Source organism: Colius striatus, chromosome 1 (genome assembly GCF_028858725.1).
Source record: "Colius striatus isolate bColStr4 chromosome 1, bColStr4.1.hap1, whole genome shotgun sequence".
NCBI lineage: Eukaryota > Metazoa > Chordata > Aves > Coliiformes > Coliidae > Colius > Colius striatus.
This window is the reverse complement of record NC_084759.1, coordinates 84674200-84688942: the sequence shown is the minus strand read 5'-3', so window position 1 is coordinate 84688942 and position 14743 is coordinate 84674200. Positions and strand designations below refer to the sequence as shown.

Genomic DNA, 14743 nt, shown 5'->3' with positions numbered 1-14743 from the left:
CATGACCATAGCTACAACCTCTGGTGGTGCTAGCCTTTGCCTAACTGCTAATGGTTTTTAAGAGAAATATAACATTGGCTTGTTTTGAGAGAATCTCTTTACACTTACTTTTGTAATAAAATTAGTAGAATTAATTTTAAAGGGAAAATGTGTCATCAGGTCATATGATCACCAGTCCTTCTCCTGTGGGCCTTAAATTTACCATTAGATTTTCTTCTCAGAGAAACCAGAGAGACTCTTTCTATAAAACTTCATATATTTGACTCACAATAAAATAGGATTTATGGAATTCCAGCTTTATACTATGTTCTCCGCTCTCCTGTACTTTTGTGCTAAATGACCTCTTCCACTACAATACATTGGGATAAAAATTTCTGAACAAAATTATGAAGTTATTTTTCAAATGATGATGTTCTCCCCTTCTCTTCACCTGGAAGCAAGCAATTTTTCCATGTAATTAATATCCTATGTTTATGAAAAGTAAGGTTTCTAGTAAAAAGAATAAATACCTTAGAATGGTACTTAAAATTATTCATTCTAATGTGTTAATTCTTTCTTTCTTTCTTGTGTTCTTGGTTTTCATTTGTCATCAATTGCAAAGTTCTCTATAGTATTAATTTTAAAGCAGAGAGTTATTTTGAGGAGAGTGATCAGGAAAATTGCTGTCTAATGTTTTTATAGCAACCTAATTAATTTCTGTATTTTGTCACTGCTTATTATATAGTCCTGCATTCTGCAATGCTAAATAATTTGCAAGTGTTCAAATATTTGTTACTTTTAATGAGTATAAGACTCAAAAGATGGGCTATTGGCTATTACACTTTTGTCCACTGCATTAGTGTGTTGCTAAGACAGAAACTTTCCCCCTATATTTTATAATATGTGTGGAATAACATTGTATCAGCAAAGTGTAAATGAAAACTACTTCATTTTTTACCCTGACAACTTGAACTCTTGACACATTTAACCATGTGCCCAATATTAACCTAAGATGTAAGTCGCATTCACTTTGGTACGTTACTTTGTTTTCAAACTCCAGGATTGTGGTAAAATAGCTGTATTTTTTATACATATATTACATTTTTTCTATTATGTTTTGCTATATGAGACATGGAATATTTAACAAAGATTTTTTAATTATTATTTATATTTGAGTTTGCATAAACATCACCACCAATTTGATTAGGTCATTTTATGAACTCATAGGGATTTTATTTTTAAGAGCATAAGAGGAGCATAAGAAGTTACCAAAGTGAAGTACCTGTACCTTGGGATATGTGGATCAATACCAACTGCTACATGACTTTGCCGTATTTCATGTAGTATTTCTTTATGAAACAAGTACTCCTTGTATTTTTGCCATTTTACAGTAGTGACATTTAAGAAAGTGAGTGTTAGATGGATTTTATGTTGCATGTTACAAGTGGCATTTAGAAACCTCTGAAAATACTGTTCATGATTAAAGGTGTGCCTTATTTAGCTCATACCATATAATGTTGACCCTGCCATAAAGATTCCAGCAGGGAACACAGGATGTAAAGGTACCTTTTATAACTCTTGTAAAATGACTGTCATTGTAATTGGCCCTGGTCACATGCTGAACTTTTTCATGACGAGTTGCTTAGGAGTGTTCAAGTTACTTAGGAGTGTTCTGAAAACGGTGTATTCAGTAAATATCTGTGTGTATGCTACAGCAACAGACGGTACTGCTAGCATTGCAGGCAAGTAGGGGATGTTTGCTTGGATTAAGAACAGCAAAATCTGAGCTGAAAAGGAGCTTTCTATCTCCAAAATGCCTGTGAATCCATCCATGTGTGCAGCACCACAAGCTAGGGCTTGGAGCATAATAGATCCCATGCTGTGTAGTCCTTATGAAAGACAAGTTTTGACTGATGTTTCTGCCTTGTAACTTCTAAATTGTGTAGTTGATGAATTCTGGTATCAATTTCTCTACTACATGGTGCAACTTTAGACCTCAGTGCTATACAAGACGATCTGACTTTTCTTCAGTCTCACCTGGTACAATAATAAATGCACATAACTTAGAAATCAATTCACTATAAATTTAGAGGGGAAGCATGTTTTATGGATGTATACTGATATTCAGTGCAAAGGATCTCAAAGAACTCATATATAAACAAACATTTCTATTGTGCCACTGTCACCCAAGCATGCGTATTGGAGATGGCATCCTGCCAGCATTATATCATGAACTGACCATGGAGGAGAAAAATTGCTTTAGCATAGTCTCTCAGGAAAAGAAGTATAAACTCTATAGTCTGCAGAGAAAAATAGTTTCTTATTTATAAGAATCTCATTTGAAAATAATTTGGATATTACTCAATGCATCTTCTTTGAAAGGTTAAGGTACCTTACACATATGTGAATATCTGAATCCTAGGGAATCAGTCTTTCCAGATCTGAAGATTCACTCATAATTTCATCCTCTCTCCTGCCTTTATTTGAAGTCACCAGCTCTATATCTTACTGTAATGAAAACTTTTATGTGAAATATTGGTTATTTATGAGAATAAATAAACAATTTACATAAAGATACTACTGGTGATAATGCTAGGTAGAACAATGTAAGTCATGCAAATAGTTTTCTTAGGCTGAATCAGTGAATTAATAGCATTATTAAAATATAAACATAATTAAGCACCTTGCTGAGTTACAGCTTCTGTGGCCACCAAAGAAGTACTACAGTTCATGACTGGAAACATAAAAATGAGCTCAACTATTATTTTGCTGAAATGGATATATAATAAATATAATAAATTTCTGAGAAAAAAATAACTTAGAAGATATGTGTAACGATGGATGGTATATGAGTATTAAGCATGCTACTTTATGATTTCTGTCCCAAAAGTGTTTCCAAGTACTTTAACCCCTAGTGACAACTATCAAAAGATTTTCTTTGTATTTGGAACAGAAAGTGCAAACTCAAGCTGTTGTGTTGTGACTAGAAGAGTGTGTTGACTGTAAATAAGGACTACTGAGAGTAACTTTTAAATGGGGACATACTCATTTTATTATTTTAATAGCTGGAGGATAAATAGTTTACTATTAGTAAACATGCATGTATTTTTCATTATGTTTGTAGTGCTAAAGTGAAATATTTATCAGATTTTTTTGTATTATCAACAGATATAGTATCATCTCATCGTATATTTCATTCAGACCCTCACATAGATTAAAACACTGCTGAAGCTGAGAGAGCCAGAGTGCTACCATTTCGTTACACATTCTACAAACAAATAAGGATGAAGGCTTATCGTCAAGAACCATATTCACTTAAGTTGAACAGGCAAAGAAAGTCTCAGATGTTAGCATTCCAACAGAAAGAAATAAAATTCCCAAATTAGGTAGCCATTGAAATGTATATCAATGCAAATAAAGCATAGGGAAATCTAAATTGTCTCTTTAAATGTCCCATATTTTCTTATACTCGATTTCAGTCAACAGCATTGCAAGTAGCTGGATGTATGGTAATGGGTTCTTATGCTGTGCAAGCTAGAGCAATAAAACACTTTTGAATTAAACTGAGCAAACAAGAAAATGTCTGTTTCTTGAGTGCTGTGGCACACAGAGTGACATATAAAAGAAGCTTTTGCTAGTAAGAGTTTTAGACGACTAAAATGGTCTTAACCATTAATTAAATTTATATGTCCATTACCTGCACTAGGTAAGTAAGCTTGTGCTAGTAACCAGACATAAGAAACAGCTGTTCTCAGCTTCTGGATTTCTGCCAAAAATGAAATTATTATTCTCTTAGCATAGCTGTAAAAAGTACTGTGTATTTTGTTAACTCAAATTTATGCAAGGCCAGAATCATCCAGGAAACCCAAAGTGTGTTATAGACAGCTTCACAGCAGTCCCTTGAAAGAACACTGTATCCAATTATGCAGAACATCACAGAATTTTTTGTTATTCCTAAAATATTTAGTTGTCATGAAAGCAAAGTATTTTTTTCCTCTTCTAATGTATCAAGAACACTATCACACTATCATACGTAAGATTCTGCAATAATAAGTGACTGCAAAGCTGTTCTTCAGATTAATTCAGAACCAATGGAAAAAATACACCTTCCAAAAAATATGCACTGATCTATTCTACCCTTTAGATATTGAGTTAAAAACAAATCTTAAAGTGGAAGAACTGTAGTTTAGTGGTATTACCATTGGAAATATTGATTGTTTGGAAGAGAAATATGTAAGAAGGTCAGTTTTTATTTAATACAGAATGATATTTTTTTTTTATTCAACTTAGTTTAATGCTACTTGAATAAATCCTCAAATAATTCCAATTCAAATGGGTAAGAAACATTATCATTGAGTAGGAATCTAAAAACTATTTTAGGGACTATATAGTAACACACAAGTTTGTATGACTGAATAAAAACATACACCAAGTAACTGATAGTGTAAAATGAAATTGTAATCTATGTCTGACTCTCCAGTTTCCTACCCAGTTCTAGACAATGCAGAATATTAGATCAATCACTAAAATTACATTTACAGAAGTTTATGTTCTCAATATTTGAAAGATTAATTAAGCAACATGGTTAAGAGTTTTGTATGAACCTAAAAATGAGGTTAAAAATGGTTAAGCTTTTTAGTTCCCTTTTTTAAGGTAGTTAACATCAAAACATTACATGATATTCTATTTTTGACACTTCTTGCCTTCCTATATATTATGTAACAGATTATCTTTACATCATGTAAGGCTATAGCAGTACATAGAAACTGAGAAGCTGCATGGATCTTATAGCTGCAGCTTATGCTACCAAGAAGCTTATTTGAATATCAGCCTTGGCCTTCACAGACTTTCTCTACACAGCTTACAAACATTAGACAAAATGGCACTCCCTCTCCCAAGGAAGAGTATTTAATCATATGTAAATCATGTGCATATTTGAGTATTTGCATTTGAAAATGAACACAGTTCTGTGCTTTTGTATGTGTGAGTCATGATGCAGCCTTCAATGGCAGTGCAGCTTGTGGTTTTTCTATGAGCTCTAATGTCATAATTCAAATTCTGTAATTCTTGCACACTTTGAGGGTTATACCTGTTTTCATGGATCATATCTTTGAAATTTAGTTTCACCTTTCTTTTTTAAACAATGAAAACCTGAGTAAGTGTAAGTAATAGGGAAGCAATATAGTCAGCTTAGCTGCAAATGGTTAGTTGGGGATTGAAGACAACACCATGACCTACAGAGATGCTGTGGTAGGCTTGTCGTAATTATTTGGCCACCAGCAACCTAAAGCAGGTTTATAGCATTCCTATTTCTTCCAAACATATTCCTTCCTTACCCTAGCATGTCAGCATTGTAAAAAATATACGTGAAACCCATTGTTCCACTTCCCAGCCTGTACCCTGTTCCCAATTGTTTTTCCTTCTCCTTTTCAGACCTTCTAGAATGGCTTCAGCTTCCTTCACTACTGCTATCTGATTTACCTCCCCTCTGTGGGGTTCCCAGCCTCCTTCCAACCCTTCTTCACAATTTATGTGCATGCAACTCAAATGATCAAGCAGCTAATTACTAATTGTCCTAGTAACAATTATTTTCCTTTATGGACAGCAGGGGTCACTAAACAGAAAGATTACTCTGAATGAAGCAAACAGGCGTCTATTTTTTTTCTCCACCAGGTCAATTTTTGCATATTTTCTTTTAATCATAATAATAAAAATGAAATTTCTTGGCCTTACTGTTTTTGACAGATAAAAAACTCTTAATAATAATAAAAAACGATATTTCTGAGTGTGGCCTAAATTGTAAGTTATCTCTGCCTCAAATAAAATCTCTAATAAAAATACAATTTACAATTATTTTGCCAACAATGACTTTTGTAAAAAACTTTGTTACAAAATATTTTCACTATATCATAAGTTGACGTTTAACACTGTGATAGCCAAGAGTGAGTAATGTCACTTCCTCTCTATTTCTTGTGATGACACTGTCATTTTCTTCATTATTTGTTGTTACTCGAAGTCTATAGGACACAATTAATAATGTTGAGAAATAAAAATAAAATTGTTCTCCATTTAGAACAAATCAACAAGAGAAATAAAATGCAATGTAACTTCACCCATCAGAGTATGTTAAAAAAAAAAAAAAAGGCATAATTCTTTTCCTAGAAGCATGGAAAGCGCTGACCACAGAGGGAAAGAAATTGAAGAACACCCAAACATATTACCAGGAGGAACCCTATAAAAGAACACATAGGAAAGATAGGTTGCTAGCTCTGCTTCATATCTGTTCTGTAAGCTTAGTAGTCAAGGAGAGGTTTTTTTGTATTTATCTTTGCAGCTGAATGAGTTCAGTTTCTCTCAGATTAGGACAGAAATTTCAGAACAGAAGGTTAATCCTTCCTGCCTTCACAGGCAACTGAGCAAACAGACCTGTATCAGTGTGGCCAAGTGTAAAATTGTAATTCTAGAGATTAAAGTTGTCTTTCCTGTTTGCTTTGAACTTGACCTCCATGTTTCTCTTCTAGGTATGTATGAATGTATGTGTGCAATTATTTATTTATTTGTTTCTTTGTTTGTTGTTAACAGCTTCTGTCCAAGGCCCCTGGGAGAGGGCAATCTCACCAAACAAAGTGCCGTATTATATCAAGTGAGTATAAATAGTCATTCATTCCAGATATTTACGTTTGTCATTTAAGAGGATAGTAATTTTGTTAGATTATCATGACCTGCTGCTATGACATCTAAATGGGAAGAACAGAAAGGAGTGAAGTGTGCAATAAGTTTCACGGAATCATGCTACTTATTTAAAAAGACAGTCGAATACACTGATTTGTAAGTTACTTGGTGTTATGCTGCAAACAAAAGTAAAGCTTTGAGATATTTGGATCATAGTTTAATTTGTACTATTGCCTGCTGAAGAGTATGTGTGGGAGATTTTGCAAAACAAAAAAAAAACCATTCAAAATTGTGGTTGTGAATGTGATGCACTGGGTCTTGTTAACCTAGCAATGCACATACTTTACACTATGAATTCTTTTAGGAACAGTAATTGATAAAGTCTGTAGGAGAGAAATAACAGGGGACAAATTAGTCCCTATGGACCATGCTGTTGGAGTTTTGTTCCCAAATTAAGCTACTTTGCTTTAAGAGATATTTATGCACAACAAATGAGAAGAAAACTTTTTAAATCAACAATTTGGAAATATGATCTTCCAGTGCCCTAAACAGAGCCACTATACAGCAACTAGAAAGAAGTTTTTATGTCTTTTTCTTCTCTTTTTAGTTTTTTCTTATCTGTAATATGTGCCTTGAACTATTTATATGTAACTTCAGAAGGAAAAAGGTGATGCAATACCTGCAATAAGGACTTTAGTGCAAGTAACTGAAACCTGAGTGATGTTTAATACACATATTCACATAATTCCTCCTTATATTCCCAAAACACTTTGCAAGCTTAACTAGTGTCTCTGAAGCCATCTGTTTGCAGTTGGCTCTTGAAGTAACACTTTACTTGCAACTTTCACAGCAAAGTGAACTGCTACAGCAGCTTCAGAATAAACATTTGAGTCACCATAAAGGAAACTAAGTCAGTCAGTCTGTGGTGCAGTTCAGAGGTACAGTTGTACCTGGCTAAGTTGGTTTACTGTTCTGTTAAATTTGTAAGTTTTTCTAATGTTTACACTTGGCTATGAATAATGAAACAGTCATAAGGAATCTGGAAAGCTCCATAGAAGAGGAGGGGCAATCTGCAGGAGAGATACGCAATGTTTGGGCATGTTAGGGTCACTTTATGGCACTAGTATGAGGGAAAAGATCCTCCTTTTCTCTTTCCTTTGGCATGACTTGACATTATGGAGAAAGATGCTGTGGCAATTCTTAATGAAAGCACAAGACACATTTCATAGTGTGCTTCCCACCTCTCTATGTAATACTCGTGTCCAGGAGCCATGAGTAACTGTTGACTCTTTGTACAAAATAGTCAGTGGTGCTCTTCCTTATTATTACTAGCTTTTAGTCTTCTGTTCCAGGCCATTTACAAATTCAAAGGAATACATTTGGTTTATTTTGTTCACTTTATCTTAATAGCCATAGTGAGTTGCAATGTACTACTAGTTTAATTAAAGTTTAAATACAGCAGCATCTTTTAGAGAAAAACTTACTGTCCTTAAGATGTAAAACAAACTGTTCAAGTTTTAATGACTTGTAGTGAGCAGTTACATTTACTCCCTTCTCCAGCTGTCCTCAGTCATTTTTCTTTTCGTTCACTCTCAGCACTCGTACTTCATATCTACACACAACTGACTTGTTTTCTGTATCACTTTGGCTTTTTAACTTAGTATATTCTTCCTTTAATCTTTGACCTATTACTTTTCTATCAGTTGTTATTTCTATAATAGAGTATCCAAGAAGACTCAGCAGTTACAGATAGCATTCTCTTCATGTTTACATAATTTTCTCTCTGATATCAATGTAGAATACTGGTCTTGGCTACCTTTGTTATCCGGATTTGCTACAAGTTTATTGTTTTTCATTTTATCTGCTTTTCCCTTGATGCTTAACCATTTTATCTCATCACGTTCATGTTTGCAATGACATAGGATTTGATTAATCCATAAATCAGGTGGTACTTAGTGCTAAATCTTAAGCAGCAATGTTTACTTACTGCTAGATATCAAGACTGGTGATCTTCTTGCTTAAAATTTCATTTTTATACAGTTGATTAATCTGTATCAAGTAGTTGCCTCTCAAGCTACCACTTCAATAGTTTCTCCTTGACATTATTCACACCATTTTTTTTTTCTTTTATTTCTAACTTATTGGTGTAGGCATCATTGCCATGGAAAATATAATTATCCAGTGTACAACCTGTTTCAGCTATTCCCAGTCTCTGCCATTTTGTATTTTCTTGGCCTACTGTCAGCCTCATGAAAATTTGCAGTGTAATGGCCTTGCACCAGCTGCTGCATTCTGGTTGATTCCCTTCACCCATTTATGTGCTTTCCTCCTTATGGAGAGGACAAGCTAGGCCAACAGTTCAGCCCCACCTCTCTCTCCCAGCAAAGTCAGAAATCAATTTTTTTTGTTCCAGGACAGTAGAAAGGTCTTGGCATCCCAAGCAGCAAGTGGACATTGCTGCCCGGGTACTGAGCACTTGCCCAGCACTCCATATGCAAAGTTAAAAACCTCTCCATTTTGCCTCCGAATTGAAGCATATAACATTGCTTTAATACTTTATATTCAAACTCTATCTTTTTGATCTTTTTTCACCCTTCACATATTCCTTGTGTCTAGAACACAAAGGTTGTGTTAGATTAAAAAAAAAAAAATAAGACAGGAATATAAAAAGTTTTCAGTTTAATCACTCTTGTTCTTTTAAGACCTTCATCCTACTCTTAACTGGAGTGCAACCCAGAAAATGGGAAAGCAGAAGCATGCACAGGCATGTCTGTAGTCTTTAAGAATGTTTCAGGTATTCATTAAAATTTCTAAATTTAAGCTTTTAGGAGCTGTACCTTAAATCTGAAAAGCAAATGGAAAAGAATCACACACCAAAGTCTACTGAATACGTGATAAAGGATTTTAAGTCTCAAATTCTAAAAAGCACAAATAATGATGGTAAGGAGGCTACAGATTTTAGCACTTCAGGTTAGATCCCATCTTAGGAGAGCTCACCCCATGATGAAAGTGCTCTCAACTGTGCACGCATATACATGCACAATCTTATCTTCCAATCCAACAGATAAACGAGCTGCTCCAAAGCAGTGGTAGATAGCAAAATTAAATGTCTACTTTGGATTTTGCAACACCAGAAGACATGTTCAGTCATGCTGTACAACCTAATTTTCCTTCAATGGCCATTCTCCTGAGGCACAAGGGGACATTAAGCAGCTATACTGTGAATCATCTTTGCATCACACTTGTGTATGGCTTATCCTGTGCTCAACAAACATGCGCATTACACAGTGCTGGGAGATCTTTGTTGCACTGGAGTAAGGAGGAGGCGTTGGATTGAAGTCTGCAACATACTTTCTCTCTAAAAAAAATTCAGTAGTCCTGCCATCATAATGTGTTGAAATTTAGTAGGTGTGACTTCTATATTTGACATTATTCTTCCTCTGTATAACTGACTTACCAGTTAATAATGTCTGTCTTTTTACTCTCTTGCTGTGCCCATTCTTTTGAAGGATTTAAAATGCTTCTGCAAAAAAACAGTAGCCTTTCATCTCAGTACTTTCCAGAAAGGAAGCCTTCCAAGTTATTTCCCAGCCAAGCTTATTTTCTTATACAGATTATAGCAGTTCACTGAACTTTGTGCTGCTGAGGACAAAGCTGGATTCTCAAGAGCATGAATTTGACTCCTTGAGAAGATCTATGAGCCTATCTGTATAAATTAGCTATGCGGTGAGCTAACTCCAAGGACTATGCATCTCCACTTGCTTACTTTCTTTCATAGCATAGTTTCCTATGAGAGTATTTGACTTACATTAAATGTATCAACTTGTGACATACATTTTTGTTAAGTTTCAGATTCTGCTGTCTTTCGATACTTCACACTGGAGATGTAGTGGGCCAGTTTCTATAAACATATGTCTTTGTTGTCCTAATTTTTAATCTCCCTTTTAATTGTTGTTTAACCATGCAGAATTTCAACACAAAAAAAAAAGCTAAGAGCCCTGGGTTTTCATTGTAAAAGCAAATAGATTAAAGCCATGATTCTTTTACTTTGTTCAACTTAGAGACAGGATAAATGAGTCTATCTGAATTAAATTCTGCTAAGATAAAATGAAGCAAAGAGTTGTTGTTCTGGTAAAATCACTTGGGTTAATTGTTTCTTCTGCAGAATGTAGATAAGTACAAGACACAAAAGAAAGCAGAAAATATCTGTCAGAGCAGAGAGACATGCAGAACATTAAATAAATAATGTGTGATTATGTATATGTAGCGAATGAAGCTGTGAGCAAGCTATGCATACATCTGACAGTTTACCTATCTACCAAGTACCAAAAAGGTATTGTTTTAGCTTCTTAAAAGCACAGCTGTTAATATCTTTTCCTGTCTTTGAGTTCTGAACTCTTCATACAAAAATTGAAATTATCATGGAGGAAATAGAAAGTATAATGCTTTTCAGTCTGCTTTTATGTGATGTAAATTATCACGCTATTTAGCATAAAACCCTAAATAAATATCTGATAGTTCATAGACGTTTGTCCAAGTGCAGAGTTTTTCGTTGTCATTTGTCAGGCTGTGAAGCCTTGGTTCCAAAACTTGTCATGAAAATTTAATCTCAGAGTGTAAATAAATGAGAAATCTTGAGCCTTTAACTACCTTTAAAATGAAAGAGGTTATAAACAGATGTGTTCCCACTGACTGAGCAAGAGCACTCCGGGAAGATACCATGGGTCTGCTCTTCATTACCATCTGTCTGCTAGCAGAGTTACTGCCCTTACATGCAAAGTAACTGAAGAGGATTTAATTTGTTTTGAAATGAATTATAAGTACTCAGCAGCAACTTTATCGTATCCTAGTTGGTGCAGGGGCTGGAGGCAGGGCTGTAGCCTCTCATTAGGGGCAGTAACGGATGGAAACTATGTGCTTTCCCAGCATAACAGCGTGTGAGGCAGTGCCTGCTGTGGAGGGCAAGGAGCAGCTTCCATAGGCACTTACACAACACTTGCAGAACTTGACATGACAGTCAATGCTCGTATTTAGGCAGGAAGTAAACTTAAGCTTTGTTGTGAAACTCATTTGGTGCAAATTTTCACAAAGAGGATATAGTGTTAAATATTACAGAGAAGTTAAATATTGCAGAGATAATTTGTGTGCAGGTTAAATCTGAAAAAGTGTTATGCAGGAAATGTTGTTACTGTTTAGGCAGGTATTTCAGTTTTCTGTATTGTTTTCTGAGTTCAGTAATGAGGTGGGTAAAAGAATTTTAGATGGAATGTAGCTTTCCTATTTTCCTAATGAGAAGGAACATATCAGCATTTTCAATCCATTAAATCCCAATACTTATTGTTTTCCAGCTCTGCAGCTAGGAGAGTAATAAATGAAATTTTTTTTTAAGCAGTAATGTGAAAAGTAAACTTTTGATCCTGTTCAAGGACTTCATCTCTTTATAGAGTAATAAAATATAATTACTTAATGTTAAATATTTTACTTCATTGTACCTGAAGTTGTTTTATTGTAAGCTGAATGTAATTTTTGCTTGAATTCAACTTCTTCCTTCATTTCTTCCTTCACATCAGGTGTTAAATGTAGGCTGATTGTTTTACACATCATCAAGAATACAAAAATTTACATTGCAAATATAATTTTTACTAAGTTTATATTTTTACATGTATAAAATATGGTCCTATTTTAAACAGTATAGCGAGACCTTCCATAAACAAGTGGATTTTACAGTTGCTTCTGATAGCTAAAATTTATTGCACTGTACTTCAAATCAATGGTTTAAACATTGTGGGCTTAATGAGCAGGAATCAAAAATTGGAATTATGTTTGATTTCCACTGGAATGCTTTGAACTTGAAAAGATTAGACATATTAAGTGAAAAAATAGAAAGACTTGCCTGTCAGACCTTTCTTTCTTTAAAGATCAATTACATACTTAATTTAGATGACAGACAAAGAGAAGACAGCTTCTGACAACTATCCAATGAAATCTTTGAGGAAATGGGGAACAGCATCTCAGATTTTTTACATATTCTTGTTATACCAAGAAGTCTCATAGTTTCTTTGTTTCGTAAGAAGGCTGACAGCTTCTTCAAAACAGTGTGTGCCACATCCATTGTCTGCATTGCCCTTCGTTCAGTGTCATTTCTGATGCAGCGAGCTCCACAAATAAGCAGAACAACTATTTCCCTGTTCCGCACGGAGAAAACTTCATACATAAAGACAGACAGAATTAAATTGATGCCTCTTCAGTTACTGTGCCTTCTTTGTCCTCTTCATGGTCTTATCAGTCCAGTATAATGCAGGACTATAATTAACATTTTTGTGTTTTGAGATGTGTTTCAATGCTAAAGAAAAAAAGTAGTGGATATGGAAATGTACAATATACACTACCATCCACCTTTGCTATGGATGCCCAGACATTGGTAGGCTGTGTAATGCTCTCATATTGGCATCTAGAGCAATTCAAGAGTCAAGGGAAGACTGAAAATGCAATAATCGGTCATTTCATCTGGGCTGCTTCTGTTTCTCTAAGTGGCTTGTCTATCAGGGTGAGGTCAGACTTTTTTTCCCAGATTGACTTTTTTTTCTCCAATTGAACTCGCTGAAGCTGCTGAATCTCTCTTACTGAATGTCTCAGAGAAGGTTCTTTCTCTGACCTCCTAAGATGCCAGTTCTACAGACTGCAGTAAGTTCCTGTTTTTCAGAATATTCTCCACCTGTCTCATTACATTTCTTGTCTTGAGAGGTTTGTTTAGTCTTTATTTACTGAATCGTGACTATGGATTGTTTGACCCATTTTTCTTCAGATTGAATCCTTCTGCCCTGTGATATCTTCATCTTTAGACCTTCAATTCTGAGAATAAATTTTTGTATATATTATTCTTAGGGATTATAGATTCTAAGGGAAACATAAAATGCATTAACTGAGAACTGTATAAATGTGACTAAGGTTGCATTTAAACTCGGGTAAAGATTTTAACCAATAGGTTAGGAATTATCAAATCATCTATATTCATTTTGCTGACTTCTCATTTTCTGATTTACAACTTGGACTTTATGAGATAAATTACAATTTCAAATATGATCTATAGGTTTGACAGCCTCCTGCAGGCTAGATATTTGCTTTGAATTTCAAATATTCTACAGATAAATTTTTATATTGAGAAATCTATGGCTAGGTAATTTAAGAAAAAGAAGCTATTAAAAAATGTATCACATCTCTGACTGAATTGCTTTTCTTACAAGTAATTTTGATGAGACAAGCATTCGTGTTTTCTCCATGGTAATTGATCTCAGAGGATGAGTCACTCTCAAGTAGCACTCTTGGCCTAACCAGCCTAGCACCATCACTGACTGGTGTCTACAGCAGTAGAGTAGCGACTAGAGGTCAAACTTTGCTACCTAACACCTACTCACTCTGTGTGTCTAGGGCTCCTTCCTCTTTTCCAGCAGGCTCAAAATTTCTTAGCATAAATAGTGTATGTAAGTGTTAGGCTGGGGGCTTGAGGGAGGCAAAAACTAATTCAATACAGCAATAAATCAGTAAGAATCAAGGTTGCTGTACATGTGTCCAAAGCTGGTGGTATATATTTCTTATATACTTCATACTTTTTAATTTGAACTTAGACACTATTATGTTAATCAAATTCTATGAGAAATTTATGTAGGGGGATTAAGATTCATATTTTAACTTTTTATGCAGTAAGTAAAGGTTATTAAAAAATTCTAAGCATCTAAACCTATGGTAATTCAATCTCACTCAGGTAATTTTGTGCTTAGCTAGATGTCTGCTAGTTAACTTTCTATTATTTTAATGTTTAAGTAGAAAAAGGGGCTTTAGGCTGCTAAATAACCTAGATTGGCTTTTGAATTTCAATATGTATTTATCTGCTGTTTTTCCTTTTCAAGATGCTTTTTCTCTTCACTACTGCAAAGCTAATATAGGAGTAGAGGCAAAGATGCATTTTTTCTGTGGTTGATTTCTAGCAAACCTAACTCCATTTGTTTTTTGCTGAAATGCTTTCTTATTAGAGAAAATGTTGTAAAACTTAACGCTTGAGGGTTATGACACCCTGCATGAAACACAAGCAGAA

At 34.6% G+C, this 14743-nt stretch overlaps 1 protein-coding gene across 9 annotated transcripts in view; it reads left to right on the top strand.

Annotated features, from left to right (window-relative positions):
* Positions 1-14743, top strand: part of DMD (dystrophin) — a 1219670-nt gene that overhangs the window by 1096667 nt on the left and 108260 nt on the right. For all 9 annotated transcript variants that reach the window (XM_061999893.1, XM_061999885.1, XM_061999868.1 and 6 more), the window contains one exon: positions 6562-6622. In XM_061999893.1, coding sequence (XP_061855877.1) covers positions 6562-6622 — 61 coding nt within the window. The remainder of the gene's footprint in view (positions 1-6561; positions 6623-14743) is intronic.